The sequence below is a fragment of the Myxocyprinus asiaticus genome, chromosome 12, assembly GCF_019703515.2.
Source record: "Myxocyprinus asiaticus isolate MX2 ecotype Aquarium Trade chromosome 12, UBuf_Myxa_2, whole genome shotgun sequence".
NCBI classification, from domain to species: domain Eukaryota; kingdom Metazoa; phylum Chordata; class Actinopteri; order Cypriniformes; family Catostomidae; genus Myxocyprinus; species Myxocyprinus asiaticus.
The window spans coordinates 41,234,009-41,260,558 of record NC_059355.1 but is presented as its reverse complement, the minus strand read 5'-3'; the positions used below and the strand labels follow the sequence as shown (position 1 = coordinate 41,260,558).

Here is a 26,550-nt window from a genome sequence, read left to right as displayed (position 1 = left end):
CAACTGCAAAGGATTGAATGTCAAATTTAAAGAAGCATTTGAAGAAATGTTTGCATGTTTACATAACTTTCTTAACTCCTGATGAACACATGTTAATTATTATTTGAATTATCACTCTGTGTGTAATATAAACGTGTCATTATGTGTTTGGAAGGGTTTTGGCCATCAACTGCATCAAAATGCCCTAATACATGTCATTTTATATTCACAATGTAATCCAAATGCATTAGTGACATAACATTAGTCTAAGTTTTGTGAATTGCTTTTGTACTCTGCTAGAAAAATGTAAATTAATGCCCTGTTGCTATAGTGATAACTTTGAGACCGTTTTTGTGATGTTAATTCTCAAATATAACTGGTCTGATCTCTTACCACACATGGATGGCGTATTTTGAGAAGAAAGGTTTGACCTAGCAACAACATCGCTCTTGATTTTTTAATCATTAATTTGCATTCATTTCATGTTGATTTTATGTTCAATAATGTACATGATGTTGCATTTTTTTGTAATGTTTAATGCACTTTTAAACAATGTTTTTGTGAGGTTCTTTTTGTTAACAATAATAAATGGAATATATTTCCTTTCCTCTTCGTATTTTTATGAATATGGACAAGATTATGTTGCAAAAATGGAAGTGACTTCAAATAAAAGAGTTAGGATGGAAGTAATCTAAAAATAATCAGATTACTATGTTATTATTCTATTCCTTTTTTTGGGGGGGGGGGGATTTTTCCCCTTTTTCCCCTTTTTCTCCCAATTTGGAATGCCCAATTCCCAATGCGCTCTAAGTCCTCGTGGTCGCATAGTGATTCGCCTCAGTCTGGGAGGACGAATCCCAGTTGCCTCCGCGTCTGAGACAGTCAACCTGCGCATCTTATCACATGGCTTGTTGAGCGCGTTCCCATGGAGACATAGCGCATGTGGAGGCTTCACGCCATCCACCGCGGCAACCACGCTCAATTCACCATGCGCCCCACCGAGAACAAACCACATTATAGCGACCATGAGGAGGTTACCCCATGTGACTCTACCCTCCCTAGCAACCGGGCCAATTTGGTTGCTTAGGAGACCTGGCTGGAGTCACTCAGCACGCCCTGGGATTCGAACTAGCGAACTAGTGAACTCCAGGGGTGGTAGCCAGCGTATTTTACCACTGAGCTACCCAGGCCCCCTTATTATTCTATTCCTAAATATAAGTTAAGATAAAAAATATTCCTGAAGTCTTCACAATGATGACTGTGTGACAAGATAAATCTTTGGGAAACATAAATGCATTTCCCACTCGCAAACTCGCAAAGCAAATTCCTACATCCCTCAAGATCTGACAAGACTTCAATTTCAAATGAACAATGTGTTTGTTCATATTTAGACACAATATGAATAAAACTTTCATTATCTATTGATTTAACCATTTTTTCCCAGTTTGTCATGACAGGCAGCATTTAAGTAAGTGCCATTGGACATCTGTTAATAGAATCTTCCAAATGGGAAAATGTAGTTGTCAGTTTAAAAGCCTGCCACATTCAATGAATTACGTGTGTCCTACCACTAATGGACCAAATGGCAACATGAAATATGAAAGATAACATACTGCAGTAGTCATTTTACCTATTGCACATTTAAGCTTCCAAAATATACTTTCAAACACAATATAGTATAATTAGTAATAAAGTGTAGGTAAGACTCACCAAAGCTATTTTCAAACATTCACAAAAGCAAATTTATGTTGTACATGTAACTTACATGCAAATTCCACTTTTGCCTCTCGGCTGAGGATGGTTCCAAAAGCATTAGTGACGATGCATTGGTAAACACCTCCATGTTTAGTTGCCTGTGGTTTATTGATCAATAGGTTTCCCTCAACAAGACTGTAATTGAAGTCCATGTCAAGGTCTTCCCCATTGAATTTCCACCTAAACATGAAAAGAGATGCAGCAATCACAGAATAAAGTTGAAACATCCCCCAATCAGAATATTTCCAGTAGCCTACTTGAGATTAATTGAATTACAGTAAAATTCTTAGTTAAATACAAGTTACTGAACGATCTCTATCAACAGTATTTGTTTCTTACTATTGATTACCACAGAAAATCATTTCAAAATTAAATTCCAATTTTTTACAAAAAGTTGACATTATTTTCTGTGGTAATCAACAGCATCTGTGGCATTCAAAGAAGTTTTCAGAGAAAAAAGGCATTTAGAAAAGATATTTAGGAGAGTGTTCGTACTTGTAATGAGGTGCTGGACTTCCCTTGGCTTTGCAGTTGATAAATATCTTGTTGTCCTCAGCACTTAAAGGGAACACACTGTCACTGGGCTCTTGGGTGAATACTGGGCCATGTCGAATAATTCTCTCTAGAACAAAGATCATGAAGAGTTCTGAGGGCATTAAATGAATCATCATCATCCACTAATCTGGAATGTAAATCTGGATAGTAAAACATCATATTCTTTTTAAAGTGTGCTGTTCATTTATTTTCAGCAACTTCCCACACTGAGCTCATTAGATCTGAAATGTGTAAACATGCCAGAAAGGAACAGCTTCCAATTCCCCATTTGTAGCAGAAACCGTATCAACATGACGTCTTCCTTTTGGCAGGCCAAGAACACGCATGGCAGTGTGGCTAGGTCTGTTGTTTCGGTTGAGAGCTGCCAAGACACCAATCCACCTTTCTAATTACCCCATGTTGTGGCAATTACTTTAGTGAAATGTTTATTTAAAAAAAAAAAAAAAAAAAAAAAACAAGCACTCAGAAACATGTCAGCCCCTTAACAGGCATGGAAATGGTTCTCAGTTCTACAGAAAAGCAGTCGATTTGCTGGTGCAACCCCCACTTTCAACTGTAAAAAAAAAAAACTTTCTCCGGTCCCATTTTACCTTCTCCATAAAATCACCTGCTGTGATTTTTCCTATCTCTCTGGATGAGTGTAATTCTTTTTTACAGGTCTCTAACCTTGACGAGGACAAAGGAAAGTTCTCCCTCCCGCATCATCAGGCTAATTGGAGTGTCCAGGCGTGTTCGCCTGGGGTGAGGGCCCATGTCTCTTTACGCTGTGGGAGATGCTACCTTTTTTCCTTTCTCTTTTGTGTGTCCTTTGAATGATAGGAATTAATGAAGCATTTAAAGCAAGGATGCTCATTGAGAGTACGACTTTACCACAGGGAAATGGATCACCTCTACTTTTAAATACTGTATGCAATCTATGTTGAACACACTGTGCTTTTAGGTAAAAAAGGCCACATATCTGGTATTTAGATCATGAAGATGATGATGATCATCATGATTGTTATAATTATAACTGTCATAATAAGAATGTGCGAGATAAGGGACAGCCAAGGATAGTTGTCAGTATAAAAAACGAGCAATATATTCAATTTGATTGATATTACAAAATGCATCGATTTTACTCAATCATTATACAGAATCATTATTACTTAATAAATAATACTAATTGATAACTTATGATACTTCAGTTGCTTCAGTAACAAATGTTACTCTTTTATTGATATTGCCAAATGGCAGAGATTTTTAATTTAACGCAACAACTTTTAATTATTATGTATTTATTACGTTAGCTTGATGAAGCCAAAATACTGTTATTCTTCGAGCCTTGTTTAGGGTTTTCGAAAATCCCTAAACCGAGACTAACACTAACTCTTCCTAGAGCTTTCAAGCTACATCCACCAGACTTGGTACAGAACTTCAGACTGGTCTCAAATAGTGTGCTAAATCTTTTTTTTTTTTAAATGATCAGACTTAAGGTTTTCGCACAGCAGACAATCAAATATTGGAAAAATCCCATAGACTTAAACAGATACTATTTTGCAGGGACAGGCCACTTCTATTTAATTGAATGGGAGAAATTGGAACAGCCAATCAAGAAGCTCTAGCGCCCAACTGTCAACGGATGTAGAAAGGAAGTCCCACCTTACAGGTAAAAGAGCCAATAACCTTTTAGATACAGACATTGCCTGTCAATCATCTGGAGAACGCGCATGACCATTATTATTACAACCCGTGAAAATCGCGTTTTTTTAGTTTAATCTGAGGTATAGAAGCACAATTTATGATAGCAGCGTTGTCAGATTTTAATGATGATTTTAAATATGTTCTTTGATCATAATCTTGACCAACCTTTTTGAGACTTTGGTGTTCCCCATTCAAGTAGATAGGAGCTGCACTGTCATGACTGGAAATAGTCTCCCGGGAGCATTCCAAAGATGGCCGACAGTGGACTGACTTGCTAGAGAGACTTTAGCTGTGTCCCAATTTCAAACTACACACTATACACCATACACTTACAACATATACTATGCACTCCGCCATGTAGTGTATGAATTTTGTAGTGAAAAAGTGTAGTATCGTCCCAAATTGAACACTTAATGTTTTTTATTATATGGAAGCGTTCGCCGTTTAACAGCTGAGAAAAGTGACGTTTCAAGTGCACGTGATGTTTTGCTGCTAGATTTAAAGAGTTAGCCAACCTCAGTTCAACACTTGTATCTTAAAGAACGTACATATTAACACAGTTTGGGGTGATGGTAAAACATTCAACTCATATTTGTAAGGCGCTGGATCCACTGAAGATTTGCTAGCTGCTACATTCTCATCCGGATACTTAAAGTACACTTTTTTTGCTGCATTTTCAGTGTTAACATACTACTCGCACTACTTGGTGTAGAATAGTGCAGAAGGGTGTGGTTTAGGATGCAACTTTTGACTTAAATTGACAGAACACTCAATTCCAGCTGTTAACATTTAAAATGTAAACAAACCCACACAAGGCCTTTGACTGCTTCAAGTTGCTTTCTCTCTCTCTGTCTCTCTAGTTGATGGTTTATATGACTTAACTGCAGTATGTGATAGTCTGTCTGACTTCCTGGCTAGCTGGCTGGCTGTTTGTCTTTTTTGTATAACAGTCTAACTTAAAACTTTTTAAACTAGTTTAAACATCCAGACAAGGCTTTGTCAAGCCAAAAACAAAGTTTGTCTTGTCAACTTTATTGTGATTCCACTTTTGGTAATTCAATTACAAATTCGATCACATTTATAATAAGCATGTTTAAATACCTTTCGCCGAATTCCAGATGGCCCAGATGCAATCTGCTGACTTTTTTCCACATTATCTGTGTTGATTTGAGGGAAAATCTCCTGAATTCTGCAGAATGGATTTAATCTATTGTGTTAATCAGAGCTGAAAGCCAACCTGTTCATCTTAACAAGATCGAGTTTAATTAAATACTTTTGGATGTTAAAATGCTCAATGCTCTCAAAATTCAAACTCAAAATACCATCCACTTTATTTCAGATAAATTAATGTTAATTGCAACTATCATATGGGTGATTCTATAATTGCGGGTACATTTGGCATTTCAAAAAGTTAAGGAAAAAACCTGTTCACTAACAAAAATTCTTTCCAGTATCTTATTGAAAACATATTCAATTTTAATAATTCAGTGCTTGCCAAACACAAGTTACTTCCTTTTTTTTTTTTTACTTTTAATGAAAAAAAAAACAGATTTATTTATAGTATCGTTTGTCAATTCTGTTACAGACAAATTAGGTAATTTGTAGAAATAACAATAAAACATAACAGGAAAAATCCTTCTTGTTCCATTAGACAAACAGTCCTTACATTCCATTACTTGAAACTGAGATAATATTTCATCTATGCATACATAAAAAATAAAATAAAAAAAATACCTGTCTTCACAGAACCGTCCACTAGGAGCAAATATATTTCATCTAAAAATGTACTATATACAATATCCAATAAAAAAAAAAAAAGAAATGTGGTTGATAAGGGTGCAAAAATACATCAGTAATGTTTATGAGATTTTAAACAACAATTTAATTATTTTTTGTGAAAATAGTTCATAAACAGAGTTTATGACCCTTTAAGTAACAGAATTGATCAAAATAACAAATTTGACAGAATTGACTAGGAAGGGTACAAACCCCCTGCCCCCCTAACCCCCTCCCTGCCCCCCTGAACCCCCCTGCACAACCATGGAAAAATATAGTTAGAGTAACAAAAACAATTAACAATTCCATCAATGTAATAATATAATTAGGAGCAAACATTCTAAGAGAACTATCATTCAAACATCAAAAAGCCCTGTCTTCACAAAAATGGCATAGAAACAGAATCATGTATGATCTGAATGCCTGTACTGAAAATTAATGTACTCATTCTGGGGAAGTACTGGCCCATATTTCCTTCTGTATTTCAACATGTCGTGATGCAACCTTGGTTGGGGATGGAATTAATCTTATAATATCCTCATGAGGATACCACAACACATCATCTTGTGTTGGCCAGAAGAAACGGTTCCTTCCTATGTTATGCATACACTTGACCTTTGCATGAGTTTCACTGATTTCGAGGATGGTTCCAGGATAGATGTCATTATCATATTTCAGGACACACCACTGTCCAACAACATCTTGACACTCCCAACGGATTTCCACCTCTTGCTCTTCACTTGCTCTAAGAGGCTCAACTGCAAAATTGAAGGTTTTTGTATGGTGGCACTGGCACACCAATTTTTGTTTTGTGAAGCAGAAGCAGCTCACATCACGATAGTACTTACATATTAGCAACTAATACTTGCTTTCTGTTCTAAAGTGTCACAAAAACAGCACAACACTTTCTACCCTACACCGTCTCATTAAACACACATGTTCCATCAACTTTGGTGCCCTTAGCTGTATGTACCAACATACACCACAGTGTCTACCAACCTCACTTCATGTTTTTGTAGGCCTCTAGGACTCTGGGGTGACTGTAAGGGCTCTGAACTCTGTGGTGTGCTTAATAGTTCTATATGCTGCGCTCTTCTGGCTCTACTTGCAGCCTGTGCCTCCCTCCGGTATCTCTGTTGTCTTCTTCTCTCTCTTGGTGTTATGTCTGCCACCAATCTGACTCTCCCCATCTCCCTGTTGTGCCTCCATCTTTCCCTGTCTTTTGCTAAGTTCTCTGCTCTTCTCTCTGGGTTGGCATCACGCCTTACCCCATACCTCCTCTGCTTCTCAGCAGCTGAGAGTGGCATATCTAAAGCAGACATATGTACGATGTATTGTGATTGTAGCATTTCCATCACACAAACACATACACACTCTCCCCACTACCTCACATGAACAATCATGAACACACACACACACACACACACACTCTTACCTCTCTCACACACACACTACCTCACATGAACAATCATAAACTCACTCTTACATCTCTCTCCCTCACGAGCGCGCACGCACGCACACACACACACACACACACACACACACACACACACACACACACACACATGACTGTCAATTCTGTTACATACTGTCAACATTGTTACTCTACCTTGGTAACAGAGTTTGATGGCAACAGAATTGACAATTTTAAACTTTTTAGCCAAAAACTCCACTTGCTAGCATAAATGCTAAGAGCACATGGCACTAATGAAATCATGATTAAAAGACTTTTAAACAACCCACTGTGTGATCAGTGATAAATTCTGTTTTCCTTTTGATATTGTGGTAACAATTTTGATGTTTTACAAAATAACTCTTGGTGTAAGAACTTTTTAGATTAAAATATTTTCTCAGAGAGAGCACACACACCTTTCAGTGCTTTAGATCCTATCAGTGAGGGAAAGTGACATAATTTCCTGTATCTTACATAGTTGTGGGAGATAATTCCACCAATTTAAAGTTAAAGTATGGGACAGTAACAGAATTGATGCAAGATTTATGGACACACATTTTTATAAGATTAAATATATTTTTAAATAATTTAATGTTGTAGAATTAGGAAAATGACTATTTAGGGCGTTTATAAAGAAAATAAATGAAATATTACCAAAATAAAATTAAAATAAAATATTTTGATTACACAGTGGAACATGATGGAAAAAATACACTGACAAATTCGGACAACAAGAAATCATGATTTTCAGCTATATAAGACACTTTTTACAGAAAATATTATATTGTTATGGCCTGTAACATCTTGTGATCCTTGACAATGAGTAACAAATTATTAAAATAATTACAAATATAACCATTTAAAAAAAGAAGAAAAAAATAATGACTTTGGACACCAAATGTACCCGCAATTATAGAATCACCCATATGTATGAATTGACTAGACTATGCATTTTATTCGTTATAACCAGATGTTAAATTGGGCCGGTAGGCTACGGTCTGGAACGCCATTCCGGTGCTTTCAATTCCAAAAAGAAAAACAAAAATGCTTGTTTGTGAATCCATTCCATTTATTGTATTCTCCGATGTGTTTTTTTTTTAAATTATTTTTTATCCATTTAACATATTCTGTCTCTATTTAGCAAGTGTGCTTGTTCAAAAATATTTCAAGCTCATTATGCTTCGCTTTAGTCAGTTGTGGACGCTGGTAGAGAGCTGCACGTGACCACGCGGCCACGAATAGAGGCGCTTTTCATTTCTGTTTCATGCCGTGGTTCGATCTCTATTTCATAGAAATCATGTAATATGGAATCAACTGCTCACCCTTTTCTTCAGTGGGATTCACTAGTGAAAATGCTTCTTCACACCACAGTGAAGAATTTTAAACTCTTTTATAATTTAATGCAAATGTTTTCTTAACAAATTATATCATCAGAATAAACATTTGAGTAAAGAGTAGCTGTGTAGATGGTGTTTGTTTCCCCTGTTAAGAACAATGTGCATTTGCTTTTAAATTGTAACATAATTAGATTTAGGCCTAAGTTTAGCATGTTCTATAAGATGACCCCCAATCTTGTCCCAGCTATCATTTGATTTTTAATAAATTTATAAAATACATTTGATATCATTCTTAATCAAGGTTTTTTTATTATTATTATTATTATTTGTCATCTAATGTTAAACACCAAACCAAATATTCCATGTTATTATGTATTTCTTCACAATTAAGTTGATTAATTACATGATACATAAATAATAACAGACAAATCATTATCCCAGTAAAACTGATTAATCTGAAAGAAAAAAAAATATTCTATGAATTACATACAGGCCTATTAATAAATCCAAATTTAGACAGCCGTGTATTTTATTAAAAGCTAATAAAATACACAGGCGGGTGGCATGACTGCACATTACCCAATTTTAGGGTTCCCCCACCTCCAAAATCCCAATACACTTAAAAAACAATCAAATAAGACAAATATTTAATAAACTATCATGCAAGGGGGCATGGGGATTTGCAGAATTTTAGGAATGACATGCAGTCCAATTCTTTCAGAAATGTGAAGCTTTCTGCAGAGTTCTGCGGGCATAGAGTCCATGTGGGACTATCACAGTTATTAATTCACACCAAAAACCCATTGCCTATAAAAAACAAATATTTGTTTTGCATTTGTGTATATAAGACATTGCTGCAAACATTTCAAGATGTCACTATCAATTATTATGAAGAGACATCTAATCTGCTTTGAAACCAACAGGAAATTCATTGTCGTGTGGCCCAATCAATTACTTACTGCACCTAATTACCAGCCAGCTTGTCAGTGTTGCTTCATCCATACTATGACTCAAAAGAAAAGCTGAAAATTTTATCTTTAAATAAAATGTCTGCCTTCACAGTGATCTGGCAGTTAGATGTGTGGATCTGGTCTCCTCAGGTCCTGTGTGCTGAATAGCCCAGCATTACACGGCCTGTCCATCTGAGACTGCCCGGCCTGTGCACTTCCTACTCTTAAGCTAAGCTTTCTGAATATCAAGCTGTGCAATCGAAAGAGCATCTGTGGCTTGAATGCAAATGCCCATTTCAGTTGGCATAGTTACTGTAGCTTGACAACGACAAAAACTAGAGCACTGGAACTCAGAGAGGTGCATTGGTTAGTTTAAAGGGCACCTGCCTCTCCAGATTGCTTCTTCCTTACAGCAGTCCAGTATGTGATGGGAGTTCCAAGAACCATAGGAGAAATAAACACACTTTATGGCCGTATGAAATACAATTAACTGCTGACAGGCTCTAATTATGGAGAACCTGGATGCTGGACATGATGTCCAGTTTTAGCACAACATTTCTAAACTGTTCAAGTGCATACGTAGCATGAGGACCAATGAAAACTAAAAGTAGTGACGTTACTAGCTTTACTACTTTTTCACCCAACAAAAGTACAATTATTTTCAAAACAGCACCTGGTCTCACAGAATCACTTTAGTATAACTACACTTTTGCTAATGTTGGAAATGTTTTTTTATGTGGATGGATGTATGTATTACGATGGTTTTCTGTTGAAATGAGCACTAGAGGCGCTACAACAACAATAACTTCCATTCCTTTTCACACAAATCATGAGTAAAACATGGATTATCAGTTCCTTATCAGATTATCTTTTTGCCCTGTTTTTGTCCAATGTTATCTTATGACATCTAAACACATGACATATATTACATTTGCATTACATAACCAACTATGCTTACAAACTTTTCAAATTCAGTGGTAGCTCAACTGATACAGCTAAATTGACTTCTACATGTTTAATTCAGCAAAAACGAAAATATCAGAAATACATATTTAGGATTTCATAAGAAAGTACCTAGTCACACACAATCTAGCATACAGTATATGTGGCAAAAGTGGCTTACTACATTCCATCTACTTCTGTACAGGACTGTAGCTGTATTCTGCTGCTGTTTGAACAAAGACAATATTCATTGAAGCATTCTTCAAAGCTATATAAAGATGAAAAAAGTTTGCTACACTAGTTTATTCTGAACAAACAGAGTGTGGTAAAATAAGTTGGGTGAAGTTCTTGCAGAAGACAAAATCAGAAAGTGTGTCAAGACAAATGTCCTGCTGGGGCAGCCACAGGAGCATGTACTCAGCATGCATCAGTCTCTAGAGGAATGTGAAAATGATTAGACAGAGGCACAGAAAGCCACTCTCTCTGCTGAAGTGGGGACTATGCAGAACAGGTGAGCTATCAAAGGAAACTCAGGGGATTTCGTACCTGCTAGGCAGCTCTTGAGTGACAGCAGGATTAAGAGTTCCCATGGCAACAACATCTTCATCTTCCAAGGTCACAGAATCTCTTTTATTTCCATTCAACTGCAAGAGGAGCGAGAAGTGTTCTTCTTATGTAAAATCAGCTTTGTAAGCTGTGAAATGAGCAAGGGACAGAGTGAAAGAGAAAGAGAAAGACAAAAAAAAAAAGATTAGAAGAAAATACAAAACTAGCGAGGTGAACAAGAGGAGCTGTAACATCAGAAAAAACAAAATCATTGAAATATTAAAATAAAATAATAATTAAAATTAAATATTAAAAAACCAAAAATCTAAATTCTGTTATCATTAACTCACCATTATGTCTTTCAATCCCCTTTACTTTCTTTCTCAGTGGAACACAAAATTAGTTATTTATAGCAGAAGCTCCAAGCTGTTCATCCATACAATGAAAGTGAACTGTGACCATGGCTGTCAAGCAAGATTTTCAGTGAATAACAACTCAAATTTAGTTTGTTACTCACCCAAAGCCATCATATGGCTTTAGGGGACCTGGGATATAATGCAAAACTTTTAATTTGCTTTTTTGTCCTTTTTAGAGCTCGACAACCTCTGGTCGCCATCCACTTTCATTGTATTCAAGAGAGCAGCATCAACAGTCTTCAGAACCTCCTTTTTTATTCTTTTTTTTTTTTTTTCACGGAAGAAAGAAAGCCATATGGGTTTGAAACACTGAGGGTGAGTAAATGATGATACGATTTTTATTTTTGGGTGAACTATCCCTTTAATAATTAATTCATCCAAATATGTAGAGACAGGATTCCATGCCTTTAGGTCTGCTGGCAGCGGAACAAATGCAGTGTGGATACATATGGTATGCTTACTAGATCTCTCATGAGCAAAGGGAATTGGAGAGGGAGAGACAGACAGACGTGGAGTGAAAGAGAATAAGAGAGATATGAAAAAATCCTCAGTGGCTTATGGCAGCAAAACCCGAACACATATTCAGCTGCCAAAGGCAATGTTTGGATTGTGCTAAAAGTATTGGTTCTACACACGTAAGCTGGAAAAATGTGTGTGATACATTTACAAACCTGCAAAAATATTTCATTTTCAGCCCGGCGTATCTCAGAACAGGATTATGATTCGATAGGGGAGGTGATATACTTTGAAAGGGCAGTGAATATGATAGAGGAGTTGGCTATACAGCGTCAGCCCTCCCTCTTTTGAGACTGCTGAGTGCAATCCATCCACCTCACAGGAATTCAATACTCTTTAAAGCACATCGGAGCTGCCAAATACCCACTTTAATTTATGAGGGTCAACACGACCATTTTCACTGTTACAAACATGGGCCCTGACGGGATGCAGTTTTTGTGTCGCAATGTAGCAAATGTATAGCAAATAAGGGTAACATTTTGAATGCCGAACAAGTTGTTTATCATCGATATAGCAACATTAAAGGAGACCTATTATGCCCCTTTTTACAAGATGTAATATAAGTCTCAGGTGTCCCCAGAATGTGTCTGTGAAGTTTCAGCTCAAAATACCCCACAGATCATTTATTATACCATGTTGTAAATGCCTCTTTTTGGGTGGAATCAAAAACATGCTGTTTTCGTGTGTGTCTCTTTAAATGCAAATGAGCTACTGCTCCCCGCCCCCTTTCCGGAAGAGGGCTGTGCCTTTACAGCTTGTGCTTCGGATACTATAGCAACAACAAATCAGAACCAATATGACTGACACCGTAAATACCGGAGTTCAGCCATATATGTATGAGCAACCGTAAACGACGCAAAACATAAGCATTTTGAGTTTGTGATAGTGCTTCTTATGTAGAAAATCACTTCCTGCCCTCCATCTGCATTTCACGCCACAGCAACGCAGTGACGTGACGTCATGTGCAAACAAGCTATAACGACATAGCTCTGGTCTCTGTGAATACAATCAGAGACAATGGTAACTTTAGCTGCATTAGCCGTGGAATCAGCTAACAAGCACATTCGGAAAGGCGATTTGCAAACATTCACAAAATATAAAGTGCGATACATACATCTTCAGGATATAAAGCTGGAACACGAACAGTTGGTACTGATCCATGCTTGAGAGTCAAATTTTTTGAAAATCCTGCTTTATATTGACCCTCATTCACAAAGCAGTCCGGTGTAAAATGATTTGCACAAACATACATGAATTTTGGTATGTTTTGGGGCACATTTTCTTCAAAAACAAAACTTGTCCACTGCGTCTTCAGTGGCTCTGATGCCGGGAGTACATGAAGACTCTTATGTTCACTTTTACAGCCAACAACAGAACACTTATGACGCTTACGAAGTTGAGACATTATTCTTCTCAATGTAGCTGCTCCAGCGTGGAAAAAAATGGTGGACTGTGTGTCGATCACTCAGGGGAGGATCTATGATAATAGGGTGGAGTCCGTTACCAGTCGCAGGCATGGCCTGCTCTAAAGTGACGTCACTTTAGAGTGGATACGAAAACTAGTCATTTTGAGACACTGTTTTTGATTAATAGAAATATAAGAAAGAGGAGTGGGTGGACTTTTAACATTGTAGGGTGGCTGTGTATACACACTGCCGACTCACATTTATGTTCAAACACCATGTAAAATGAATTTTGCATAATAGGTCCCCTTTAAAGACTGCACATTTACAATAACAAGCTTTAAAAGACACCACAACACAAAACACTATAACATCCAAACTTATATTCTCTGAATACCAAACCTCTAAAAAGTAACTTAGAGTTACTTTTCTTCTCTAATCGACTGGAATGTGTGTTTACAATATTTCCTCACATGCAATATTTAGTTTTTTTTTTTTTTTTTTTAAAGCATCAGTGTTTTTTTGAAGTATCAATACTGTTTTGAAGCATCAGGATTCTTATACTTTAATATCAGTAGTTGTTTTTAAATATCTGTATTTTTACACATCCATACTGTTTTGTATTAGTATTGCTTTGAAACATCACTATTGTGTTAAAGTGTCAATATTGTTTTAAATAGGGATGTCTCAATACCGCGCTCATGTACTGGTCGTACTCGTAAAAATGCTCCGATATCAAAAACCGATACCATCTGACTTACGAATGTCATTACGAAAACATTCAGCCCTCTAATTAAAATCACGTTATGTCACAGTGAGATTATTTAACTGCAAAAGCTGCTTTTTAATGAGATAAATATATAGTTTGCATGTAATTCAAATGTGAGCGCCTGTGTATGTGTGGAGACAGTGTTGTGCTGACGCCGGGTGCTTCATACATTTTAAAGCTTCTCCTTGGCTCATACAGGGAAAACACTGTCATGAGCATCGCGCGCTCTGTTTGTAACGGATGACAGTAAACAGAGTGCAACTTCACGTTGTAGCGTGAGGCATATACAGAGTACTTACATACTTATTTAATTAAATAGCAGCCTTTTGCGGTTTAATATTCACTCTGAGTCACGTAGCGACCGGCTTTTCCAGAGTGGGAAGCTGCCATCATAACATCAGAGCTCCTTGGTCAAACACAACACAGAAACAATTCAAAATAAAAGCTCAGTCAAAATTGAAGGTAAATTTATAGGAAAAAAGTATGACAGAAATATATCACTACTGTAAAGTTATGTAATATTCACTTAAATACTACTACTACTACTACTACTACTACTACTACTACTACTACTGCAACTACTACTAATAATAATATAAATAATAATAATAATAATAATAATAATAATAATAATTAATCAGTAGTATTATACTAAAGCAGTATCTAACATCTGTGATGCTTTGTTGTGCAGCACTTTATTTGACAAATATAACTCAAATGTTGAATTTTGGGTTGTGCTGTGAGATTCTGTATATAAGCACTTCATTTGTTAAAAAATAATACAATATTATGGAAAATTCAGTGTTATCTTTTCATTTGATTAGAGTTTTAATTTATTCATGTATTTAAACACCATTTTGATGCTAAAATTTAAATAAACTGGTGATATGGAGTTTAGAAACAAAAAAAACAGGTATCAGACCCATTATCGGCAAGTACCAAAAAATGAAGTATTGGTACTGGTACTTGTTCTCAAAAAAATAAAATACAAATAAATAAATAAAAATGGTATACTAGTTTTAAAAAATCTGTATTTTGACAAATCATTTTTGTTTTGAAGCATCAGTATTGCTTCATAGCATCAGTATTGTTTAAAATGGCAGTATTGATTTGAAACATGTTTTAAAAAATCTGTATTTTAACACATCAGAATACTGTAGCTTTTGAACATTAGTATTGTTTTAAAGTGTTAGTATTGTTTTGAAACATAAGTATTGTTTTTAGTCATTGTCAGTATTGTTTTGAAACAATAGTATTGCTATGAAGCATAATAGTTTTAAAGTGTCAGCATGTTTTGAAGCATCAGGTTCAGTTTAAAGTGTCAGTATTGTTTTAAAGCATCTGTATTTTGACTCATTAGTATTGTTTTGAAGCATCAGTATTGTTTTAAAATGGCAGTATTGTTTTGAAACATCAGAATTGTTTTGAAGAATCAGTAGGCAATTTCTTTGAAGCATCATATTTTTTTTTTTAAGTTTCAGTATAGTTTTGAAATGTCTGTATTGTTTTGAAGCATCAGCATTGTTTCAAAGTGCTGGGATTATTTTAAAATATTAGTATTTTGACAGATGCATTGTTTTGAAGCATCATTATTGTTTTGAAGCATCAGAGTTGTTTTGAAGTGTGAGTATTGTTTTGAGGCATCAGTTTTGCAATACAGTACCTGTTGTTTTAAAGGAATATTTTGGGTTTAATACAAGGTAAGCTCAATAATCAGCATTTGTGGCATAATGTTGATTACCACAAATTTACCTCAACATATCTCTCCTTTTCTTTAAAGACAGCAAAATTCTGGGTTACAGTGAGGCACTTACAATGGAAGTAATGGGGCCAAACTTATTTTTTGTGGTAATCAACATTATGCCACAAATGCTGTCTATTAGCTTAACTTGTATTGAACCTGGAATATTCCTTTAAAGCATCAGTATTGTTTTGAAGCATCAGTATTGTTATGAATTGTTTAATTTTTTTTTCTTTTTTTTTTTTCTTTTTTGTTCTTTCAACAAACCTGAGGGAAATGAAAAGACCTGACTATGGAGGAAAAATAAATAAATAAATACAAGTGCAGATCAGATCCGAGATGGAGGGAGAGATTAAATTAGATGAGATTGATTAAGTTCCTGTATTATCTACTCTGAGGGACCACGAGCACTGACCTTCAAGTCCTTCGTCATTTCAGTCATCTCTATCGATTTGGTTTCCATTTTTTTAACCTCCCACCTCCTTTGTTTGTCATTCTGCTCCTGCAGCCCGCTATGAGTCTCAATCAAGTCCTGGAGGACAGGTCAATAGCCGGATATTTGTTTGATGTCTTTCCTTATGAGATGTATGAGGGTGATCTATGGCTGGCGAGTATGCAAAACGGATGATGAAACTATAACTGCGCAATGGGGAAGAACTTAATTTGAACTGCAGATATGATTCCCTGAATGTTACCTGTTTTCGTACTTATTCAAATCAGTTTTCCTTTGAGGAGATTTTAATATTCTTGTATTAGATAACTGATACACAGCTGTTATAGTCGTCATCATTTAAAAAGAAAGGTAAAAGTTCAGCATCAATTGTAGAATCAGTGTTATTTTGAAGCATCTGTATTGTTTTGAAGCATTATTAATGTTTTGAAGTATCAGTACTGTTTTAACGCATCAGTATTGTTTTGAAGCATACATTTATTAAATTCTACTTCCTTACGCCGCTGTCCTCTGACAAGAGGTTAATATGCTTGTATTAGACAACTAATACTTGCTGCTCTGGTTATCATAATTTATAAAAAGAGTACAAGTTTACAGTGCAAATTGCACCTATTTTAAGATGCTAAAAAAAAAGGTTGAAAATCCGCCAGTGTTTATACACTTCCTAATGAAAATGAGGTCCCTAGAGGAATACAGTACAACATTAATGACACTAAAAACTTTCTTCTTTATACTGAGAAGCAAGTGCCATTTGTAAAACAATCGAGAGTCGGTGGACTTCTGGGAAAGCTAGTGGGACCATTATAATCTATTTCCACGAGATGTCTAACAAGGCCTGTAAGACTCAAGTCATTAACATGGCATGTTCGGCAAAAATGATCAATGCTAATTTATGTTTCAGTCTTGTCAGCAGTCCCCTCTCACTTCACAGAGAGGTCAGCTTGCTTTTGTCTTCCGTCTGCACCTCTGATACCTCTCAAAGTCAAGAAAAGCCCTCCTTTTCTGTCTAGTGCATGATCATTAGGGCTGAGAACAGAGAATTATTAAATACTAGAACCAAATTCTATTTAATTCAACTGCTGATGTGTACACTGTACTGTACTTAAATACTCTGACTTTGGCAACATCCACATTAATTCATTTTCATTTGAAAACTCAGGTTTCAATTTCCTAACATCATAGTTTTCCAAAGTATGCAGTTGCAAAGAGCATTTTCTAAAGTCTCCATTTTCAGTGGAGGAAAACACCGTATTAGTGTGGATGAGAGGTGTAAATGCGGAGAAATCATTGCGTTTTCTAATGAAAACACATTAGCCTTTGGCTGAATGGAATACTATAGCTTACTACGTACCGAATACTTTGCAGTATACACTACATGCTGCCTACTGCTATTTAAAAATAGTGAGTCAAACAGTAACCATTATTCCACAATAAACATTTCTAATATTAAGTGCTGCATTGTTGCCATGTGACCTCAGTTCATCTGTCACATGACCTTACCACATTGCATGTTTATTTCAGTTAGTGGTGACCAGTTATTATCTTGGAAATTAAGTGGTTATTTTATTATTTTAAATCCAATTTTGTTTAAAAATGCATCTATACAGTGCAGCTACATTGTAAGAGTAGTATGGTAGTATGCTATTCACAAACATAGTCTCTGTTGTATACTGGCAAATATACAGCAAATGTAAGTTATCTGATTATTCTATGCGTACATATAATGTGAGTGCACATCATATAGTACATACTATACACTACTGCAAAAGTAAGAGTATTAAGGTAGAATGCTCTTCCGAACATAGCCAGTGTCTTTGAACCACTCCACTATTCAGCGGCACCACAATGTATAGCGTGGAACATTATAGTTCTATCATCCGGTTCTTTTTAGTGAATCAAAAACACTTATGAATCAGTCTGCGCTGAATTAATCTGACTCACTAACTGAAATGAAAATCAATAATTTAGTCATGTCTGACACTAAATAAACCAAGAACAGTTTTAGACAAACATGAGTTTTTTTTTTCAAAAGTGGTATTAAAAAAAGGAATAAATGAATGAATTAATGAATAACTTTGTGTGACCCCGCATTCACATGTGTGGACGTTGTATTTTAGCTTTGCTGTATGCAATGCATAATTTAAATTAATTTAAACCAACTGAATACTGTTCACAACACTCTACACTGTCATTTCAGGGTTAAACTTCTGCCACACCGAGTCACGTGACACAACAGCATGGCATCGGTTTCCGTGAAGCGCTTCTATGGGAACATTGCCAACAAAAGTGCCTCTGGCAAGAAACCTCCTTAAGTTTTTTCATTGAAACCTGCTTGGTTGTAAAGAGTAGCATCTCTTTTGTTTGATATGCTGCTTTAAAACAAACATTGATTATTCATGTGTCAGTGCACTGATAAAAATTATGTCCAAATTATGTATGTTTGTTTTATTTTATTTTATTATCACTTTACAATACAGTTCTATTTATTAACATTAGTAAATGCATTCCTGTATATTTACTGTGTATTTTCACACCGAGAATCAGTGTGTTCAATCAAAAGCTGAAAAAGTTTGCTTTCAGAGGCTTTACAGTATATGGAATTAGGGTGAAAATAAGGTGCATTTCGAACTGTTCTGAGACCAGTGCAGACAGACAGCACACTGGAGATTAAGTCATTCACTAAATATGGAGCAAGGGTGCATCCTATAACTTTCTATTCAGCTAAGTGGATTCACTCCTAAAATCTGACCAAAGTTCATTTTCAGGCTGTCTGCATTATGTTTGGACCACTCAACATGTTTGGCAGACAATCATTTATTATCATTATTTTATTTTTATTTATTTATTTATTGATTGCTAGGTTATTGGGTGCTACTAGTTGCAAATCAAAAAGGCAAATGGAAAATGCACACAGCAGTCATGCTCGGGTCTCAGGGGGATAAAATATGTTACCAGTTACTTTTGTTTTTAGTGTTTTTATTTAATAAAGAGTTGCAATTATTTAAGTGCATTTATTCCACCTCTGTGCTGCATTAAAAGTCCTTTTGCAAAAATGTTATTACTAACTAAATGTATTCCTTTGAAATCTAAAATCATCTGGCAACAAATATTTTAGGGCATTAAATGCGACAAGTATTGCATTACTTATTTCCAAATATTTCCTCCTCAAAAGTACTAAAAAGTTTTTAAAATTGTTATGTAATCAGAAGCAGAATTCCTTATGATTCCCATCCCTGGTGATAATACACATCAAATCACAGCTGAGCCAAGAGTAAAAAAAATAGCTGTGTCAAATGGCAAGGCTCCACTTTAATGATGCATGGTGTCTTGGACATCTTTAGGGAGGGACAGAGAGTTCTTTGGTTACTGTCCAATCGGATTCAGAGTTGTTCCTTACATGATTAATTTATAGCGCAGGGAAAAAATACAATGGCAATAATTCTTCTGCCCGCCGGATGACGGTCACAGGTGGTAGAAATATCAAGTAGGCCAAAGCCTGGTTAATGGTGCCTGCGAGGGAGAAGATCTGTCAGAGATAATCTCTTATAATACTCTGCCATAGATAATGTGCTTCCCCCTTTCCACTGGCAGCAGATGAAGTGATTGCATAGCAGACATTATGAAATGGGATGAGGATTACAGTATCATGACTACGCTACCTGTGTCCAGAGCGATAAATGTATAGCTAGTACAAAATGATTTCATTGAATAAATGGAAAAATGGTGTGTGGGAATACTGTAAAGATACTTTAAAGATATTGGACACCACAGTGTAATTTGATCTGAAAGGAATACTTCAAGACTGTAAAGTTAAATGTACAGCTGAAAGAGAGTAAAAAGTCTCTCCAATGACAATGGTATCTAAATTTTGCTTCTACCCATTATAATACCACTGCCAAGGTTAGACTGACAATGAGCACGGATTCCTTCATTTGTTTCCTTGCTGTAGTGGCCTTAATACATTCCTTGTTTTTACAGTAAATGTGCCGTGTAGTTTCTGCGCCACTACAGCTGCAAAAATTTTGACTGTTTGCAAACTGGTTTCCTAACCAAGTGTCTAACATTGAAATGTATGTTCTACCCAAATAAAAATGGATTGGCTTGAATTCCCCATTTTCACTAGCACATTGCAAGCACTGCTATTCATTTAAAGAAAATAGGCTTATCCAAATAACCATAGATGTCAAACGCTTCCTAAGCCCTGCGTAATAGTGTTCCTCAATAAGTCATAATGTATGCTGCTTTAACCCGAAATGGTCAGATAAAAATCCAGTCTCCACCTTCATTTACAGCATGAGATAAATCACAGACACTCTTACAGCAGATTGAGTCTTTGTAAGCCTCAATACAGCCCGCAGAAGCCAGAGGCAGAAACACCGGCTGGGCTTAGCCGATGTGAACAGAATCTAAACATGGGCTTCAGTGAGACAGCTTCCATCAAGCCAACAAGCCAGCCAGTCTTCACTCAGCTGTCAGCCTTAGCCATATGCAATCTGCCAGCCCCTCGTCTCCCAACCAGCTTCAATCTATGTGCCATGCTAATACAATGCACTAAAGTTACATAAATTACCATGGACATTAAATGGGTATTTGTGGATTCTATTTGCAAATGCTTAGCTCCTTATCTCAGTCAATGCATATTTCTAAGGGTGTGTTTACACTTGTAGTTCGGTTCTCTTGGTCCTCTTGGTCCGGACCAAAAAAGAAAATGATACATTTAGCCCTAGTTCGCTTAGCGTTCACACTGGCATTTGTAACACCGAACCTAATGATACAAAACCAAAGGCATCAGGAAAAAATCACAACATGATTGGACAGCTTTTATGACGTATATTTTTTGATGGAACTTGCCGATCATCCAAAACAATGCTGGCTGCTGGGCTAAATGCGCTCGTTATATTTATATATGTATATATGGTGGTATTTTTACCAACTGAGAACAAATGAAGAGCTAATAAAATGTGTAAAGGAGTCAAAACAGCACCAGGATTTCCTCTGTTGCACACACAAATGAAGATATGCTGCAAGGATGGCTGACGGCGGTTCCGACACCTGTACCGAACTGTAATGGGCAACATAGCTCCTATGATGAGAAGAACCAGGTATGCTTGAGGTCAGTATTAGGCAAATTACTTCCTGTTTTTGGTCCGATTAGATGTCTTTGGTCCATGTTGCGTTCATATATCAATCGAACCGCACCAGAGATCGTTTGGAAGCGGACCGCGACCCACTATTCAGGCTGCCTCGGTCCGCTTGTTTGGTGCGCACCAAGGTTCGGATGGCAGCATTCACACTTGTTCAAATGAACTGCACTACCTGAGCAATCGCACCAGAGTTTGTTTTAATCGAATCAAACCTGCCAAGTGTGAACACACCCTAATACTCCACCCAAAGGTAGTGTTGGACCAATATATCGGCCAGCCTGATTAATCTTCAGATATATGGCCATTTATGGTTATTGGCAACTATTTAAAAAATATTTTTGAATACATTTTGAGTAAATATTGTTGTGGAAGCAGGGCCGTGGTTGAGCACTGATCTCTGGAGAGCAAGGCCGGGAGAAGTGAGTGGTAGAGGATTCACACCTGTTCGGGAATTGACTAACATTTGATTTGTATTGTAGTGAGCATTGGCGGGAATAATGGGGAGAGAGAGCTGCACTGATCACTGGTGTATGTTTGTGTTTCTGAGAATATTTTGAGAGTGTTAAAAATAATAGAAGTTCATTTGGAACTGCCATCGCTGTCCCCCGCTTCCTCTTTTTACTGGTGAACTGGAAAGTGTTACACTAACGCTGAAACCCGGGGCGAAGAGGAAGAGAGCACCATCATGGAGTCCTCACCACTGGCCAAGATCGTGAAATCCCTTGTTGGCTTCCACCAGATGCAACACCAAGCCCTCCTGGAGCTACGCTCGGAGCAAGAACAGCGCTTCCAAGTGCTCCTTCAAGCCCACGCGGAAGACCGAAAGGCGATATGGAGCTTGTTGCCGCAAGAGGATACTCCAGCAGCAACCCCGGTCTCTACCACAGCTACATCCCACATCATGGGCTGGCTCAACACGCAATGGGCAATCCAGTTGCTGCCACTGCTGTCGGGGGAAGCCCAACTTGTGGCGCAACAGATTCCGGTAGCAAACCTGCTGGAGTACTCCAATCTAAAATGAGCTATCCTGCAACGGGTCGGCCACAACCCTGAACAGCACCATCAGCGCTTTTGGGCTCTGTCATTCGGGGAGTTCGGGCGGCCTTTTGCCTTCGCCCAACAGCTCCGTGATGCCTATTGGAGGTAGTTGCTGGTGGGGAGGAGCGATGCCGACGACATAGTCAACTTAGTGGTGCTGGACCAGTTCATCAACCGGCTGATGAAGGGGACAGCAGAATGGGTCCAGTGCCACTGTCTGGCGTCGCTAGATGAGGCAGGCCAGCTGGCCGAGGACCATGTAGTGGCATATTCGGGGGACGGCGAGCCCCCATCTTCTACTTTATCTGTCTCTCCATATCTCTGTCAATGCTTAGAAAACATAGAACAGAGCTGGCGGTTTGTCCCCGCCTCACCCATCCACTGATTCTGGGAACAAAATGGCCACCATTTCAAACATTGTGGAAGGGAATGTGTGTGGATGGGTCCTGTGATAGGAAAGTTTGTGTGGGGTGGGCACAGCACTGGCTGGGGAGACGGAGATGGAGCCATCGACATCAGCTCCATGTCAGGGAAACCCGGAGGGAAGAGAGGGCTCTGCCCCTCTGGCGCTCTGGGAAATCCCCATGGGGGTGCTATCGAGTGACGCAGGATGCTCAAACAAAAACAGATACAACCCAGTTGTTAATTCCGAAAAGCATTTCCCGGCGGCTCATTCTAATCCAATGGCGGGACATTTAGGGCAAGACAAGACACTGAACCATCTCATGGTCTGGTTTTATTGGCCGGGCTTTCGTGGGGATATACGCAGGTGGTATGCTACATGTCGCAAATGTCAGTTGGTGAATCCACCAGCCACTCCAAAAGCACCATTGCGCCTTATTCCGTTGATTGAGGTCCTCTTCGAAAGAATTGGCATGGACCTCGTCAGGCCATTAGAACGGACCACACAGGGGCATCGCTTTGTATTAGTCTAGGTGGATTATGCAACACGATAACCGGAAGCAGTGGCCCTGCGCAACATATCAGCACGCAGTGTTGTGGAGGCACTCTTCAAAATTATCTCCCGAGTTGGGATGCCGAAAGAGATCCTAACTGAGCAGGGCACCTCGTATATGTCACGTACACTCCTTTATGAATTTATGAAACTTTATGAATTATTAGGGATGAAATCAATTCCCACCAGTGTTTACCATCCTCAGACAGATGGCCTGGTTGAACATTTTAATCGAACTCTTTAAAACATGATTCGGAAATTTGTACATGAGGATGCGTGAAATTGGGATAAGTGGCTTGAACCCCTATTATTTGCAGTACGAGAAGTCCTGCAAGCCTCCACATGGTTTTAGACGTTTTGAGGGAAAATTGGGAGGAGGGACCTTTGGAGAGTAAAAAAGAAATCTAATACGTTCTTGACCTCAGAGCAAAACTTCACACATTAGGGCTATTCACACAGGAGAATTTGCTCCAGGCTCAAGAACGTCAATCCCGGCTGTATAATAGGGGCACTCAGATAAATGAATTTTCACAGGGCAATAAGGTCCTCATATTATTACCCATGTTGAGCTCTAAATTACTCGCCAAGTGGCTAGGGAACTTTGAGGTCACACAAAGCGAACGGATAGAGGCAGAGCACAGCAAATATACCACCTAAATCTCCTAAAACTATGAAGAGAGATGGTTCCTGTGGCATTGGCGATGGTTGTTAAGGAGAGGGAGGAGCTGGGACTGGAGGTGAATTTATAAACAGCATTTCAAAACACCCCGGTCCCTTGTGGAGACCACCTCTCACCGTCCCAAGTCAAGGAGGTTGCCAAGTTGCAAACTGAGTTTTCCGACATGTTTTTGCCTCTACCCGGTCGCACAAACCTCATAGAACACCACATAAAGACGGCCCCAAGAGTAGTGGTACAGTCCCGGCCTTATCCACTACCAGAGCACAAAAAACAAGTGGTCCAAGAAGAACTTATGGCCATGCTCGATATGGGATTAATTGAGGAGTCCCATAATGACTGTTCCAGCATGGTGATTTTGGTCCCGAAAGCCGACGGCTCGATTCGGTTCTGTGTGGACTATAGAAAGGTCAATGCGGTGTCTAAATTTGATGCGTACAGCTCGCTTCTATTCTACACTGGACTTGACAAAGGGATACTGGCAGATCCCCTTGATTCCGATGTCCCGAGAAAAAAAACAGCATTTTCTACTCCGTTTTGCTTACACCTATTTATAACCCTTCCTTTTGGTTTGTTTGGGGCATCAGTTACGTTCCAGTGACTCATGGACTAAGTCCTCTTCCTGCACGCTGCGTATGCCGCTGCCTATCTAGATGATATTAAATTTATAGAAATGATTGGCAGCAGCACATCCACCATCTGAGGGATGTCCTGTGATTGATGAGACGGGCGGGTCTTACAGCAAACCCGAAGAAGTGTGCAATTGGACAGGTGGAATTAAAGTATCTGTGATTCCACTTGGGTCACAGGCAGGTGCATCCCCAAATTGATAAAACAGCAGCGATTGCAGCCTGCCCAAGACCAAAGACCAAAAAGGAGATGAGACAGTTCCTAGGGCTGGCTGGCTATTATCGTAGGTTTGTACCTAATTATTCGGATGTCAGCAGATTACTGACTGATCTCACTAAAAAGGGAGCACCAGATATGGTCCAGCAGATGGAGCTGTGCCAACAGGCTTTTACACAAGTGAAGGCTGCACTCTGTGGCGGGCCACTGTTATATTCTCCTGACTTCTCTCTCCCTTTTTTGTTGCAGACAGATGGATTGGACAAGGGCTGGGGGCAGTACTGTCCCAGGTGGTGGAGGGGGAGGAGCGCCCTGTGCTGTACATTAGTCAAAAGCTCTCAGTGCGGGAAACAAAGTACAGAAAAATAGAGAAGGAGTGTCTGGCCATCAAATGGGTGGCAGTTCCTCACCCTCCGGTACTACCTGCTTGGATGAGCCTTCACCTTCTTTTCGGACTATGCACTGCTACAGTGGCTCCACCGCATGACCACCTTGCACTTCAGTCCTTTAAGTTTGAGGTGGTCCACAGGCCTGGGGTGCAGATGGCTGTGGCTGATTTCCTCTCTCGAAATGGGGGGGGGAGTCAGTGGCAGGCTGGTTGGCTCCCCGGCCTGAGTCAGGGTGGTTGGGGTATGTGGAAGTGGGCCGTGGTCGAGCACCGATCTCTGGAGAGTGAGGCCGGGAGAGATGAGTGGTACCCATGCTGGAATTGACTAACAGCTGATTTGTATAGCAGTGAGCAGAGGCAGGGATAAAAGGAGTGGCGTCAGCAGCAGACAGGGAGAGAGAGCTGCACTGATCACCGACGTGTGTGTGTCTGAGAATATTTTGAGAGTGTTAAAAACAAAGTAATTTGGAACTGCCATCATCGTTACCCCCCTTCCTCTTTCTACTCTTTCATGAAATTCTTCATAAAAGAATTCTAAGCCATGAACCAAACCAACCAGCTCTGAAATAAATAATAATATAACAAGCTTTGATTTGAAGAAAGTAAAGTATTTAAAAATCTGAAAAAAAGGCAAAGTAGTACTTAATGTCTTTAATGATGTATGAAAATTATTTTAAATGGTTTGTTTGCCAAAACTCCCTGATTGGTGAATCTCTCTCATTAGGATTTTCTGGTAGTGTATCCTCCACCAGAAATTCTTCTATTAAACAAGATTTTTTAAAATATATTTACTTATTTATTTTTGGGAAATAACATGGACTGATGGCTTCATCATAGGCATATACCATCAATTAAACAACCTCGAAGTTCACAGTAGGTCTGACTTTAAAGGTATATAAGTTATTGTTAAAAATCAATTCACCAATTAAAAAAAATTACAGCCTCCAGCATTTTTTTGTAGCGAGTTAGACCTGGCAAAACACACTTTTTGGGCCTTAATAATAAAAAACATGAGTAAAACAAATTTCTGTGTAAATTGTTAGTAAATCACTTCTAATGTACATTGTACCATTCAAATTGAAAGCAAAACATTTTACCGAAGAAAGCTTTTATGAACAATTTACAAAGAAATCCGTTCTGCTCATGTTTCATGATTGTTCATGTTTCTTAACCTATTCACTGACTGGGATCTTGATGGTTCTACATTGATGTCTGGAATCCTAACATTTCT

The 26,550-nt window shown here is 38.2% G+C and overlaps 1 protein-coding gene across 1 annotated transcript in view; it reads right to left on the bottom strand.

Annotated features, from left to right (window-relative positions):
* LOC127449423 (contactin-4-like) overlaps window positions 1-26,550 on the bottom strand; it is a 167,969-nt gene that overhangs the window by 56,547 nt on the left and 84,872 nt on the right. Inside the window, exons 2-4 of the mRNA XM_051712834.1 lie at window positions 10,977-11,124; window positions 2,230-2,356; window positions 1,745-1,914 (exon numbers count right to left, since the gene is read on the bottom strand). Coding sequence (XP_051568794.1) covers window positions 1,745-1,914; window positions 2,230-2,356; window positions 10,977-11,037 — 358 coding nt within the window. The 5' untranslated portion in view covers window positions 11,038-11,124. The remainder of the gene's footprint in view (window positions 1-1,744; window positions 1,915-2,229; window positions 2,357-10,976; window positions 11,125-26,550) is intronic.